Genomic DNA, 15,247 nt, shown 5'->3' with positions numbered 1-15,247 from the left:
CAGAGCCATCCCCAGCACATCCCTGGGATTTGGAACATCCACAGAGCCCTGCACAGCCATCCCTGGGCTTTGGAACATCAGGAACATCCACAGAGCTCTGCACAGCCATCCCTGGGATTTGGAATGTCAGAACATCCACAGAGCCCTGCAGAGCCATCCCTGGGCTTTGGAACATCCACAGAGCCCTGCACAGCCATCCCTGGGATTTGGAACATCCACAGAGCCCTGCACAGCCATCCCTGGGATTTGGAACATCCACAGAGCCCTGCACAGCCATCCCTGGGCTTTGGAACACCAGGAACATCCACAGAGCCCTGCACAGCCATCCCTGGGATTTAGAACATCCACAGAGCCCTGCAGAGCCATCCCCAGCACATCCCTGGGATTTGGAATGTCAGAACATCCACAGAGCCCTGCACAGCCATCCCTGAGATTTGGAAAATCCACAGAGCCCTGCACAGCCATCTCCAGCACATCCCTGAGATTTGGAACATCAGGAACATCCACAGAGCCCTGCACAGCCATCCCCGGCACATCCTTGGGCTTTGGAACATCCACAGAGCCCTGCACAGCCATCCTTGGGATTTGGAATGTCAGAACATCCACAGAGCCCTGCACAGCCATCCCTGGGATTTGGAATGTCAGAACATCCACAGAGCCCTGCACAGCCATCTCCAGCACATCCCTGGGCTTTGGAACATCAGGAACATCCACAGAGCTCTGCACAGCCATCCCTGGGCTTTGGAACATCCACAGAGCCCTGCACAGCCATCCCTGGGCTTTGGAACATCCACAGAGCCCTGCACAGCCATCCCTGGGCTTTGGAACATCCACAGAGCTCTGCACAGCCATCCCTGGGATTTGGAAAATCCACAGAGCTCTGCACAGCCATCCCTGGGATTTGGAACATCCACAGAGCTCTGCACAGCCATCCCTGGGATTTGGAATGTCAGAACATCCACAGAGCTCCCCTGCAGCCCTGCACAGCCCATCCCCATCCCCAGAGCCTCCCCAGCGCCGTTTTCCCCGAGCAGGGAGCGGATTTGGGGCTGAGTTTCCGTCTGCCCAAGGGCAGGAGCCGCCTCTCCGGGATCCCTGAAATGGCAGCGAAACCATCACGTGGTGCCCGAGCTGAACCGGGAGCGCCGAGCCGGGAGGGGGAGCTGTTCCCGCACATTCCGGGATCCCGGGGTGTTCCGGCATCTTCCCGGCATCCCGGGGTGTTCCGGCATCTTCCCGGGATCCCGGAGTGTTCCCGCATCTTCCCGGCATCCCGGGGTGTTCCCGCATCTTCCCGAGGTGTTCCTGCATCTTCCCGGGATCCCGGGGTGTTCCCGCATCTTCCCGGCATCCCGGGGTGTTCCCGCACATTCCGGGATCCCGGGGTGTTCCCGCACATTCCGGGATCCCGGGGTGTTCCCGCATCTTCCCGGCATCCCGGGGTGTTCCCGCATCTTCCTGGGATCCCGGGGTGTTCCCGCATCTTCCCGGGATCCCGGGGTGTTCCCGCATCTTCCCGAGGTGTTCTCGCACCTTCCCGGGGTGTTCCCGCATCTTCCCGGGATCCCGGGCTGCTCCCGCATATCCCGGGGAGTTCCCACATCTTCCCGGTATCCTCGGCTGTTCCCGCATCTTCCCGGGATCCCGGGGTGTTCCCGCATCTTCCCGGGGTGTTCCCGCATCTTCCCGCGATCCCGGGCTGCTCCCACACGATCCAGGGATCCCGGGCTGGGGAATACCGGGCTGCTCCCGAATCTTCGGGGATCGCGGGCTGCTCCTGCATCTCCCGGGAATCCCGAGCTGTTCCCGCATCTTCCCGGGATCTCGGGCTCTGGGAATGCCGGGCTGTTCCCGCATCTTCCTGGGATGCCAAGCTGTTCCTGCACGATCCAGGGATCCCGGGCTGTTCCTGCACGATCCAGGGATCCCGGGCTGTTCCCGCCATGTCCCACGGATCCCGGGCTCTGGGAATGCGAGGCTGGTTCCACTTGTCCCACAGATCCCGGGCTGTTCCTTCATGTTCCACGGATCCTGGGCTGGTGCCACATGATCCAGGGATCCCGGGCTGTTCCCACATCTTCCAGGGATCTCTGGGAATCCCGGGCTGTTCCCACATCTTCCAGGGATCTCTGGGAATGCCGGGCTGTTCCCCATGTCCCAGGGATCCTGAGCTCAGGAATGCCAGGCTGGTCCCACTTGTCCCACGGATCCCGGGCTCTTCCTTCATGTTCCATGGATCCTGGCCTGGTCCTGCATCTTCCAGGGATCCCGGGCTGCTCCCGATGTCCCATGCATCCCGAGCTCTGGGAATGCTGGGCTAGTCCCACATCTCCCACAGATCCTGGGCTGCTCCCGAACCTTCCAGGGATTCCAGACTCTTCCCTCATGTTCCAAGGACCCCGGGCTCTGGGAATGCTGGGCTGGTCCCAATATCAGAGGGATCCCGGGCTGTTCCCGATGTCCCAGGGATCCAGGGCTCTGGGAAAGCCGGGCTGCTCCTGCACCTTCCAGGGATTCCAGGCTCAGGGAATTCTGGCTCTGGTTCCGCTTGTCCTACAGATCCTGGGCTCTTCCTCCACGTTCCACAGATTCTGGGCTGGTCCTGCATCTTCCAGGGGTCCCAGGGTGGTCCAACATGTTCCAGGGATTCCGGGCTGGTCCCACACGTTCCAGGGGTCCCCGGCTTGGGAATGCCAGGCTGGTCCCACTTGTCCCATGGATCCCAGGCTGTTCCTGATGTCCCATGGAGCCCAGGCTGTTCCCTCATGTCCCATGGATCCCAGGCTGTTCCTGATGTCCCATGGATCCCAGGCTGTTCCTGATGTCCCATGGATCCCGGGCTGTTCCTGATGTCCCATGGATCCCGGGCTGTTCCCTCATGTCCCATGGATCCCGGGCTGTTCCCTCATGTCCCATGGATCCCGGGCTGTTCCCTCATGTCCCATGGATCCCGGGCTGTTCCTGATGTCCCATGGATCCCGGGCTGTTCCTGATGTCCCATGGATCCCGGGCTGTTCCCTCATGTCCCATGGATCCCGGGCTGTTCCCTCATGTCCCATGGATCCCGGGCTGTTCCCTCATGTCCCATGGATCCCGGGCTGTTCCTGATATCCCATGGATCCCGGGCTGTTCCTGATGTCCCATGGATCCCGGGCTGTTCCTGATGTCCCATGGATCCCCGGCTGTTCCTGATGTCCCATGGATCCCGGGCTGTTCCCTCATGTCCCATGGATCCCGGGCTGTTCCCTCATGTCCCATGGATCCCGGGCTGTTCCTGATGTCCCATGGATCCCGGGCTGTTCCTGATGTCCCATGGATCCCGGGCTGTTCCTGATGTCCCATGGATCCCGGGCTGTTCCTGATGTCCCATGGATCCCAGGCTGTTCCAGATGTCCCATGGATCCCAGGCTGTTCCTGATGTCCCATGGATCCCGGGCTGTTCCTGATGTCCCATGGATCCCAGGCTGTTCCGGATGTCCCATGGATCCCAGGCTGTTCCGGATGTCCCATGGATCCCGGGCTGTTCCTGATGTCCCACGGATCCCAGGCTGTTCCTGATGTCCCATGGATCCCGGGCTGTTCCAGATGTCCCATGGATCCCGGGCTGTTTCCGATGTCCCATGGATCCCAGGCTGTTCCAGATGTCCCATGGATCCCGGGCTCGGGAATCCCGGGCTGGTCCTGCATGTTCCACCCCAGGCTGTTCCCAAAGTCTCACAAATCTCGGGTTGTTCCTGCATGTTCCAGGGATCCCAGGTTCTGGGAATGCTGGGTTGGTCCCCTATGTTCCAGAGATCCTGGGCTGTCCCCACATCTTCCAGGGATCCCAGGCTGGTCCCAATGTCCCAGGGATCTCAGGATGGTCCTTCACCCTCCAGGGATCCCAGGCTCCCCCATGTTCCAAGGACCCTGGGCTGGGGAATGCCAGGCTGCTCCCGCATGATCCAGGGATCCCAGGCTGGGATCCCTGGAAATGAAATGCTGGGATCCCTGGAAAGGAAAATCTCAGGAAATGCCAGGCAGGTCCCACTTGTCCCATGGACCCCGGGCTCTTCCTTCGTGTTCCACAGATCCCAGGCTGGTCCTGCACCTTCCAGAGATCCCAGGCTGGGGAATCCTGGGCTGTTCCAAATGTCCCAGGAATCTCTGGGAATTCTGGGCTGTTCCCAATGTCCCAGGAATTCTGGGCTGTTCCAAATGTCCCAAGGAATCTCTGGGAATTCTGGGCTCTTCCCAATGTCCCAGGAATCTCTGGGAACTCTGGGCTCTTCCCAATGTCCCAGGAATCCTGGGCTGTTCCCACAGCCTGCCCAGAAAGGGAAGCACAGCACAGCCACAGCTGCAGCCACCTGGCTGTGCTGGAGGGGAAAAGCCTGGAAAAGGCAGCAGCAAACCACGCAGCTGGAGCTCTTCTCCATCAGGAAAAAATTCCAGCTCCATGAACTCCTGATGCTGTTTAGGGCTTAAGGAGGCTCTTGGATAGCACAGGGATGCTCTGAGCTGGGGCAGAGTGCATCACCACACTCACCCAAAGCACTGAGCCATTTTTGGCACAGAAAATGAAGGAAAAATAAAAGGTTTTTGTCCCAGAGGCTGCCAGAGCTCCAGGGCATTGGGAGATGCCAGCACAGGGTGGGGGGATTGCAGGGCCAGGATCCTTCCAGCTGGGAATATCCCAAAATTCTGTGATTTTTGGCAAAACCCTTCCCACATCATCTGTGCAAGGCTGCTGGGTTGTTCCTCTGGACACCCCAGCCATGCAGAGCTGTGGAATAATCCCTGTTTCCTGAGAAACACCTGAATGGAAGGTGCAGGATCTCAGAACTGGCTCCAGCTCTCCCCAGACTCCTCAGGGAAATGTGGGAATGCTGGAGCTGCTCTTCCCTCAGCCCACAGTGGGAATTCACTCATTTTCTATGCTGAAAATTGTCATTCCAGGCCACAGGAAATCAGAAATATTGGAAATAGCACCAGGCTCTTCCAGGGCTTACCTTCAGAGAATGGCACACGAGTCCTTTCAGGCTCCTCAGCATTTTCCTGAAGGAAAAGAAGTGGATTTTTACGGGTTTTTTTAATTTATTTTATGATAATTATGATAATATTCTGATTATTTTATGCTGAGAGGGAACTGCTTGTGTTGAAAGAGCTTCATGACAAAGCACAGAAATAATTCAGAGCAAGTGTCAGGTGCTCAGCAGTAACACAGAGTGGTGGTCAGCACCCCTTGCTTAGGAAAAACTATCAATAAAATGAAATAAAAATAATAAAATGAAGTATAATATAATAAATACAATATAATACAATACAATACAATACAATATAATATAATATAATCCCATGCCATTAAAATAAAAATTATAAATAATTGTACATGAAAAATATTCGATTTTTTTTAATTTGAAAATTAAATTTTAAAATTTTAATGGAATAGTTTAACAGAGAATAAATAATTTAATGCTCTGCAATAACACAGAATGGTGATCAGCACCGCTTGCTTAGGAAAAGCTATTAATAAAATGAAGTAATAATAATAACAATAATAATAATAATAACGATAATGATAATAACAATAATAATAATAATAATAATAATAATAATAATAATAGCATGCCATTAAAATAAAAGTTACAGATAGTTTTAAATTTTAAAAATTTAAATTTAAAAAAAATTAAAATTAAATTTTAAAATTTTAATGGAATAGCTTAATAGAAAATAAACAGTTTAATGGAAAATAAAATCTTAATTTTTTTTAAACCCCCTTTATCAGGGACTTTTTGCCAGAACCTCCCAAGGAGAAAAAGCTGATATTTCCTATGATGCTTTGAGAGTTCTTGGGTGCAGTAATTTGCACCCAGAGGGAGAATAAATTACCTGAATTTTCCTCAGCAGGAGCTGCTGCCTCGGTGGAATTGGTGAGCAAACCAAGCTGGTTCACCTGCACAAAAGAACATTTGCACTGTTACTGCAGGGAGCCGGAAAACAACCCCACAGGGCAGGCTGTGAACGCTCAAAATGAGGATTTTCATACCTCCAGCTCAAATAAACATGGGAAAAAAAAAATAAAAACCCAATCCTGCTATTTCAGCAGTGAGCAAAGAGGGAATTTTGGTCTTGCACAGCAAGGAGAAATCCTACAGATCCCATTGAATTCACAGCAGTTTTAGCTGCAAAGAAAGCAGGGATGGAAAATCTTATTTCCCAGACACAGCCAGGAAAATTGAGGCGCCACAAATCCTGAATTATATTAATACTTGATTTTTTTAAATTTGATTTTTTAAAATTTGCTGCTGACTCCTTTTAAAACCCGCGGTTAATTTTGAGCATTCTGACAGAATTCTGTCAAATTCTGACAGAATCCCTGAACGACCAGCGCAGCTTTGGGACTCAGTACCGGGGGAAGGAACGGAAATCACGGCCCTGAGCGCACCGGGGCCGGGTTAGAACAGCCCCGGTGCACCGGGAGAGCACCGGGAGCGCCACGCGTGGATTTCCGTGGGTTAACCACCAAAAATTACAAACAACGCACCCCAAAGGTGCCTTTACAGCCACCGTTTGTCCCAATCAAACAAAACCAACCGAGCGCGGCCCGGTCCCCCCGGTGCCCCCCACGTGCTGCCCGCCGGGCTCCGCTCCCCATTCCCGGTCACACCGGGGGCCGGAGCGCCGCCGCCGTTCGGGTGCAGCCCCGGGGGCAGCGGGAGGGCGCGGCCGAGCCCCCGAGGGAGCCGCGGTGTGACCGAAGCGCCCGCGGTGCCCTCACGGTGCCCTCACGGTGCCCTCACGGTGTCCCCGCACTCACCGGGCCCGCCGGGGCCGCTCCCGCCGCGCTGACGGCGCCGCTACGGGAAGCGCAGAGGGACAAAAGAGGCGTGGTCACGAAGGGCGTGGTCACGAAGGGCGTGGTCAGGGGGCGTGGTCTCGCTGCCGGCGTTCCTGAGGGAGCGCTGTTAATTGATTTAACTGATTTCGTCCCTCCGCGCCGCGCTCGGCAGGGACAGAGCGGGTTTGTGGGGAGGTTTGCAGGAATGGGAAAATGAAATCAGAGCGCTGGAATGGGCCGGGTTGGGATTGAGCGCTGTGGGGCACATCTGGGGGCACATCTGGTGTCATCGCTGTGTGAGGGCAGGGACATCCCAGGGCACAGAGTTGGGACCAGGTGGGTCTGGGGTCCCCAAACAGGGACGCCCCAGGGCTCAGGGCTGCTCCAGGTGGGTCTGGGGTCCCTAAACAGGGACACCCCAGGGCTCAGGGCTGTTCCAGGTGGGTCTGGGGTCCCCACACAGGGACACCCCAGGGCTCAGGGCTGCTCCAGGTGGGTCTGGGGTCCCCAGGCACGGAGCCCCCACAGCCTCTCTGGGCTCTGCTCAGGGCTGGCACTGCCCAGGGCAGCAGTTCTGCCTCCTGGGCAGGGGCAGCTCCTGGGCTCAGGCCCTGCCCGTGGCTCTGGGGCCATTGCTGGGCCTGGAGCAGAGCCTGGGGCTGCCCTGACCTCTGCTCACTGGGATGGACTGGGACAGACTGGGACAGACACTGGGACAGACACAGGGACAGACACTGGGACAGACTGGGACAGACAGGGACTGACACTGGGACAGACACAGGGACAGACACTGGGACAGACTGGGACAGACACAGGGACAGACTGGGACTGACACTGGGACAGACTGGGACAGACTGGGACTGATAGGGAAACTCAGGTACATTCAGAGACACCCAGGGACACACACAGGACACCTGGGTACAGCCAGGAACACTCAGAGACATTCAGGGACATTCACGGACAGACAGGGACACCCAGGGACCCCCAGGGCTGAGCTCCCTCTCCCCGGGGCTCCTCTCCAGGCTGAGCAGCCCCAGCTCCCTCAGCCTCTCCTGGGCAGGGACCCTCCAGGCCCTTCAGCACCTCTGTCACCCTGCAGGAGCTCCCTGTCCCTGCTGTGCTGAGGGTGCCAGAGCTGGGCACAGCCCTGCAGAGGGTCAGCACTGCCTGCAGCCCTCCCTGACCTGCTGGGAATGCTCTTCCTCACCCAGCCCAGGATTTTGTTTTGCCTCCAGGTCACAGTGCTGGCTCAGGGACAGGCTGTTTTTCATTTCTGAGGGGTCATCTGGGTCCTCAGGATTGAATTTTGCATGCGTAGTGCAGGAGCAATTTGCTGTTCACGTTTTCACTGCCAGGTTTTCAGGTATTGACAACTTAAATCTCTGCTTCTGCAAAGAATTCACTTTTCTTTTTGCTGTTTAGTCCCAGGGATTTTTGTTCATTTGGATTTTATGTATGCATATGCATATGCATATACATATACATATACATATATATATACATATACATATACATATAGCTTAATATGTATGCCTAAAAATATGTTTAAAAATACATTTTGAAATTAATTTCTCCTATTTCTGGCAGCAAATAAGACACTATTTAGCTAAATAAAACACCATTTCACTAAGTAAAACACTATTTAACAGCAATTACAAATGGCTGTAGAAATTCCCATCAGATATTGTGAGCATCGTTTCCAAAATATGAAGGGTATGGAATTGTTGGAGGAATTCTAGTGGGGACAACAATGTCACTAAAAGGGCTGGGAGAGTTGGGAATATTCAGCCTGGAGAAGAGCAGGATCTAAAAGTGGCTCCAGGAAGGTGCAGAAGGACTCTTCATCAGGAACTGTAGTGATAGAAAAAGGGTAATGGGTACAAATTGACAGAGGGAGAAGTTAGGTCATGTATTAGGAAGAAATTCTTCCTTGTGAGGGTGGGGAGCCCTGGCTGGACAAGCCTTGAGTGATCTGGTGTGGAGGGAGATGTCTCTGCCCAGGGCAGGAAGGTTGTGCCTTAAATACCCTTCAAGGGCCATCCCAACCCCTGAAGATCCCACGATTCCACATCCACTCAAAGAATTTAACAACCCACAACCGGCAAGCACGTGGGTGTGGCATTCAGGTAAAGATGGCTTTGGGGATGAAAAAACCACCTGCATCATTTTGGGGCAAAAATTCCCCTTTTCCTTCCCCTCCTTTTCCTTCCTCTCCTTTTCCCTTTTTTTCCCTTTCCCGACCCCCTTTCCCAGTGGGCGTGACCTGAAAATGAGGGGCGTGACTTAACAATATGTTTACATATTTGGGGGCGTGGTCAAGACGAGGCGTGGCCGCCGCGCCCTCTGCCCCGCGGGGGTGTGGCCGCGCTGGGGGCGTGGCCGGGCGCGGAGGGGGCGTGTCCGGCGGCGGGGGCGTGTCCGTGCGCTCGCTCGCGGCGGAGCAGAAGCCGCCGCCATTTTGGTTCCGCCGCCTCGCTCGGCTCAGGCCCCGCCGCGGCGGCCGCTCGGTCCCGGTCCCGCCCCGGCCCCGTCCGCGCCCGGGCGGCCGCGGGGATGCGGCGCGGAGCAGCCCGTGCTCGGCCCCGGCCGCGCTGCCGCTGACACGGTGAGGAGCGGGCGGGGACTGGGACCGCCTCAGGCCCGCGGCCCGGGGGGAGGGGAGGCGCGCTGGGCTCCGCCGCGGGGCCGCTTCGCACCCCCCCCGCATCTCCCCGGTATCCCCCGCGCTCCGCAGCCCCGCTCCGGCCGCGGCGGCGGCCGCGGGGGATCCCCGCTGAGGGCGGGCGGTCCCTGGGGGCGGCGGCGGGGGGGGATCCCCGGCAGGGCCCGGAGCGCGGCGTGGAACCGGAGCGGGAGCGGCGGGGGGGTCCCCGGCGACCGGGGCTGGCCCGGGGAGTCCCCGCACCGGGAGGCACCGGGAGGCACCGGGGAGCCCTGACAGGCACCGCGGCGAGGGGCGGGGGATCCCCGCCGGCGGCCGGGCCCGCTGACAGCGGCGGGGCTGCGGGAGCCGCGCTCGGCCGGGCCCGGTGGCACCGGGGGCAGCCCCGGGGGCCTCTCGTGGGTCCCGGTTCCCTGCGGAGCGGGGCCGTGCCCGGGGCTGCGCATCCCCGAAGTTTCCCCGGGCACGGCGCGGTCCTGCCCCGAGTGACGGGCGGATCTCGCTGCCAGATATTGATGTGGTGTTTTTGCGTTTTTTGGGGTTTTTTTGGGATATCGGTTGGTTTATTGGGGCATTGCCTTGTAGGCTTTGTGATCTTCCTTGTCCAAAATGCTGCTTCTGAAGTTTATTCCGTTTTATTTATTATTTCATTGCGATTTGAATCCTATTTTAGCTTTATTGGCGGTGATTTGTGTTCAGGTGGTTGAGCCTTATCTTGGCATTTCCCATCAAATCCAAAACGCGTTCCCATCCTTGTCCCTCTCTTCCTTGGTCTCTTGACTTCCTAACTCCTGCTTTGGCCCTTGGTTTGTGGTTCTGCACGCTGTTAATTGCGGAGCAGGGAGCAGGGAGCTGCCTGGAATGTGGCTTTGCATCCCATGGCCTGGGGACACGAATTCACTTTCTGTGGTGTCAGAGCCACTGGGGAGAACTGGAGCTGCTGGGAGCAGGGACAGAACCTGTGGCTTCACCCCCATCCCATCAAAGCTCAATTTTCATTTCCAGACCCTTTTTCCCTGCTTTGTTTCAGCTATTTTCCTTGCTGAGTAATTTCAATTCCACCTGCACTTGTTTGGTCATCTTGAGAACTTTGGGATCATCTTTGGGAGCAGGGACAGAACCTGTGGCTTTACCCCCATCCCATCAAATCTCAATTTTAATTTTCAGCACTTTTTCCCTGCTTTCTTTCAACTGTCCTCAACAGAACCTGTGGCTTTGCCCCCATCCCATCAAATCTCAGTAATTTTCATTTTCAGCCCCTTTTCCCTCCTTTGTTTCAGCTATTTTCCTTGCTAAGTAATTCAGATTCCACCTGCACTTGTTTGGGGTGAATCCTGTGGTCATCTTGAGAGCATTGGGATCATCTCTGGGATCAGGGACAGAACCTGTGGCTTTGCCCCCATCCCATCAAATCTCAATTTTCATTTTCAGCCCCTTTTCCCTGCTTTGTTTCAGCTATTTTCCTTGCTAAGTAATTTCAGTTCCACCTGCACTTGTTTGGTCATCTTGAGAACTTTGGGATCATTTCTGGGATCAGGGACAGAACCTGTGGCTTCACCCCCATCCCATCAAATCTCAATTTTCATTTCCAGCCCCTTTTTCCCTGCATTTTTTCAGCTGTCCTCGACAGAACCTGTGGCTTTGTCCCCATCCCATCAAATCTCAATTTTCATTTCCAGCTCCTTTTTCCCTGCTTTGTTTCAGCTATTTTCCTTGCTAAGTAATTCAAATTCCTCCTGTTTTCCAGGGGTTTGGGGTGAATCCTGTGGTCATTTTGGGAATCTTGGGATCATCCCTGGGAGCAGGGACAGAACCTGTGGCTTTGCCCCCATCCCATCAAATCTCAATTTTCATTTCCAGCTTATTTTTCCTGCTTTCTTTCAGCTGTCCTCGACAGAACCTGTGGCTTTGCCCCCATCCCATCAAATCTCAATTTTCATTTCCAGCCCCTTTTTCCCTGCTTTGATTCAGCTATTTTCCTTGCTAAGTAATTCAAATTCCACCTGTTTTCCAGGGGTTTGGGGTGAATCCTGTGGTCATTTTGAGAACTTTGGGATCATCTGTGGGAGCAGGGACAGAACCTGTGGCTTCACCCCCATCCCATCAAATCTCAATTTTCATTTCCAGCCCCTTTTTCCTGCTTTGTTTCAGCTATCCTCCTTGCTAAGTAATTTCAATTCCACCTGCACTTGTTTGGGGTGAATCCTGTGGTCATTTTGAGAATCTTGGGATCATCCCTGGGAGAAGGGACAGAACCTGTGGCTTTGCCCCCATCCCATCAAATCTCAGTAATTTTCATTTTCAGCCCCTTTTTCCTCCTTTCTTTCAACTATCCTCAACAGAACCTGTGGCTTCACCCCCATCCCATCAAATCTCCTCAATTTTCATTTTCAGCCCCTTTTCCCTGCTTTGTTTCAGCTATTTTCCTTGCTAAGTAATTCAAATTCCACCTGCACTTGTTTGGTCATCTTGAGAACTTTGGGATCATCCCCGGGAGCAGGGACAGAACCTGTGGCTTCACCCCCATCCCTTCAAATCTCAGTAATTTTCATTTTCAGCCCCTTTTCCCTGCTTTATTTCAGCTATTTTCTTTGCTAAGTAATTTCAATTCCACCTGCACTTGTTTGGGGTGAATCCTGTGGTCATTTTGAGAATCTTGGGATCATCCCTGGGAGAAGGGACAGAACCTGTGGCTTCACCCCCATCCCATCAAATCTCAATTTTCATTTCCAGCCCCTTTTTCCCTGCTTTGTTTCAGCTGTCCTCCTTGATAAGTAATTCAAATTCCACCTGTTTTCCAGGGGTTTGGGGTAAATCCTGTGGTCATTTTGAGAATTTTGGGATCATCCCTGGTGCCTCTGTGGGAAGCAGGGAAATTCTGGCAGCTGCTTGAGCATATGGGGAGAGAGATGGGCTCTAAAATCATCATCTGTCTGCCTGCTGGAGTTCTTACCCAAAGCTTTTCTCAGCTGGATGAGCGTATAAAAAAGATGCTTTTCCCTTTTTTTTTTTATCATTTGAAACAGTTCTAAGTCTGAAACATTTTGGTTTAAAAGACAAAATTAGCGCAGTTTCTTTTTGGACTTGAATTCATTGCTGCAGTCTCCTAAAAAGGTTTGAGTGATAATAACCAGTGACAAAATTTGAGTTACAATTTCCAGAAGAAGCTTTTTTTTTTTTTGAAGTTGTTTTCAAAAGTTTAAAGTGTCCTGGAGGATATAAAAATGATATAAAAAAGGATATAAAAAGTTTTTTCCTTGGTGGAAGAGACAGACATATTGGTAAAAGTGGCAACAGCACATAGAGTCACTTAATTAAATTATTATGAATTAAAGTGGCAACAGCACATAGAGTCACTTAATTAAATTATTATGAATTAAAGTTACTTTAAAATAGATGTTGTTGTCTATGGGATTGTTGGCTGTTTTAAAGTTAAATTAATTTAATTTAATTGCTGTTGTGACCACGTTCTCCCCCTCCAATGAGGTTTTGAGTCCCATCTCCAGCTTGCAAAGGGAAAAAAAAAGACTTTTTGGGATTGTTCTGAGAAAGCAAAATTTGTGTTTGTCCCTGGTTTTGTGTCCTTTACCTGTGCACAGGTGGTTTGGGAATAACCAAAGGATTTCCAAGGGAAGTTCTGCTTTGTTGTGACCCTGATCTTTTACTGGATGGGTAGAAATAAATGGATTTTATCCAGAAAAATCCTCTGGGATAACATCTTAGGAGAATTCCCAAACTGCTGCTGGCACTCACAGCCTGAGGGTGGAGGAACTTTGCTCCACACACATTTTTGATGCAGATTTCAGCAATTTTGCCTTTATTTCCATATGAATAAGGAACCAACAGAACCACCAAATCCAGCCCTGAGATTGAACCTGAGGCCAGGTTAAAAACCAGGAGAAACTCTGAGATCTGCTCCCTGATTTTCCTCCTTTTGGAACATTTTCCAGGGGGTTTTTGTACCAATCCTCTGCTTTTCTCCCCCAAAAATTCCATGTCCAGGTGCTTTAGCTTTGCTCCTGTGCAATATTCATCCTGACAGGGCAGCTCCCCTGGGATTTCTGTCTGGCAGAAATAAAAACCTGCTGGTTGGAAAGGGATTTATTTGTTACCTCCTGTCAGGAAAACTTTATTCCTGAGAAATGTTTTCATTTTTAACATTTTAAAGATGCTTGTGCAGGTGCCTTGAGCTCCTGATTCTCCTATTCAGGAATTGTGATATAGATATATACATTATTTCACTTTTTATTTCACTTTTCTGAGTGTGGTTTTGTCTTCTTTAGCAAGGAAAAGGAGGAATTTGAGAGGGGAGAGGAACTTTATTCCTGAGAAATATTTTCATTTCTAAAATTTGAAGGATGCTTGTGCAGGTGCCTTGAGCTGCTGTTTCCCCTGTTCAGGAATTGTGATATAGAGAAATATTTTAAGGATTTATTCCATATTTTATTTCTTGTTTTTGAGTGTGGTTTTGTCTTCTTTAGCAAGGAAAAGAAGAGGAGGAATTTAAGAGGGGACAGGAACTTTATTCCTGAGAAATATTTCCATTTCTAAACATTTTCAGGATGCTTGTGCAGGTGCCTTGAGCTCCTGTTTCCCCTTTTCAGAGATTGTGATATAGAGAAATATTTTAAGGGTTTATTCTACTTTTTATTTCTCTTTTTTGAGTGTGGTTTGTCTTCTTTATCCAAAACAAGAGGACAAGGAATTTGAGAGGGGACAGGAACTTTATTCCTGAGAAATATTTCCATTTCTAAACATTTTAAAGATGCTTGTGCAGGTGCCTTGAGCTCCTGTTTCCCCTGTTCAGGGATTGTGATACAGAGAAATAATTTACAAGTTTATTCCACTTTTTATTTCTTTTTTGGTGTGGTTTTGTCTTCCTTAGCAAAGAAAAGCAGGAATTTGAGAGGGGAGAGGAACTTTATTCCTGTGAAATATTTTCATTTCTAAACATTTTCAGGATGCTTGTGCAGGTGCCTTGAGCTCCTGTTTCTCCTATTCAGAGATTGTAGAGAAATACTTTAATTATTCAAGTTTTTTAGTGTGGTTTGTCTTCTTTAGCAAGGAAAAGAAGACAAGGAATTTAAGAGGGGACAGGAACTTTATTCCTGATAAATGTTTTAATTTCTAAACATTTTCAGGATGCTTGTGCAGGTGCCTTGAGCTCCTGTTTCTCCTATTCAGGGATTGTGATATAGAGAAATAATTTACAAGTTTATTCCACTTTTTATTTCTCTTTTCTGAGTAGGGTTTTGTCTTCTTTAGCAAAGAAAAGAAGAGAAGGAATTTGGGATGGGACAGGAACTTTATTCCTGAGAAATGTTTTTATTTCTAAACACTTTAAAGATGCTTGTGCAGGTGCCTTGAGCTCCTGTTTCCCCTGTTCAGGAATTGTGATATAGAGAAATATTTTAAGGGTTTATTCCATATTTTATTTCTTGTTTTTGAGTGTGGTTCTGTCTTCTTTAACAAGGAAAAGCAGGAATTTGAGAGGGGACAGGAACTTTATTCCTGAGAAATGTTTTCATTTCTAAAATTTTCAGGATGCTTGTGCAGGTGCCTTGAGCTCCTGTTTCTCCTACTCAGGGATTGTGATACAGAGAAATATTTTAAGGGTTTATTCCACCTTTTATTTCTCTTTTCTGAGTGTGGTTTTGTCTTCTTTATCCAAAACAAGAGGACAAGGAATTTGAGAGGGGACAGGAACTTTATTCCTGAGAAATGTTTTCATTTCTAAACTTTTTGAGGGTGCTTGTGCAGGCGAT

At 51.3% G+C, this 15,247-nt stretch overlaps 2 protein-coding genes across 7 annotated transcripts in view; one reads left to right on the top strand and one right to left on the bottom strand.

Moving 5' to 3' along the window:
- The window catches only part of DAP3 (death associated protein 3), a 31,843-nt gene extending 24,953 nt beyond the window's left edge, over positions 1-6,890 (bottom strand). For 3 of the 6 annotated variants that reach the window (XM_074529421.1, XM_074529425.1, XM_074529426.1), the window contains exons 1-3: positions 6,800-6,890; positions 5,872-5,935; positions 4,992-5,037 (exon numbers count right to left, since the gene is read on the bottom strand). In XM_074529421.1, the coding sequence (XP_074385522.1) occupies positions 4,992-5,033 (42 nt within the window). In that variant the 5' untranslated portion in view covers positions 5,034-5,037; positions 5,872-5,935; positions 6,800-6,890. Of the gene's footprint in view, positions 1-4,991; positions 5,038-5,871; positions 5,936-6,028; positions 6,165-6,526; positions 6,773-6,799 lie in introns of those variants that run through there. The other 3 variants (XM_074529423.1, XM_074529422.1, XM_074529424.1) reach the window with 3 other exon arrangements.
- A 2,321-nt stretch (positions 6,891-9,211) lies between these two features.
- The window catches only part of ASH1L (ASH1 like histone lysine methyltransferase), a 110,022-nt gene continuing 103,986 nt past the window's right edge, over positions 9,212-15,247 (top strand). Inside the window, 1 exon segment of the mRNA XM_074529492.1 lies at positions 9,212-9,425. The gene's annotated coding sequence lies outside the window, so the exon portion shown is untranslated.

This window comes from Zonotrichia albicollis, chromosome 30, assembly GCF_047830755.1.
Source record: "Zonotrichia albicollis isolate bZonAlb1 chromosome 30, bZonAlb1.hap1, whole genome shotgun sequence".
Taxonomy (NCBI): Eukaryota; Metazoa; Chordata; class Aves; order Passeriformes; family Passerellidae; genus Zonotrichia; species Zonotrichia albicollis.
The sequence above is the reverse complement of the archived record's forward strand: the minus strand, read 5'-3'. Positions and strand labels throughout refer to the sequence as shown.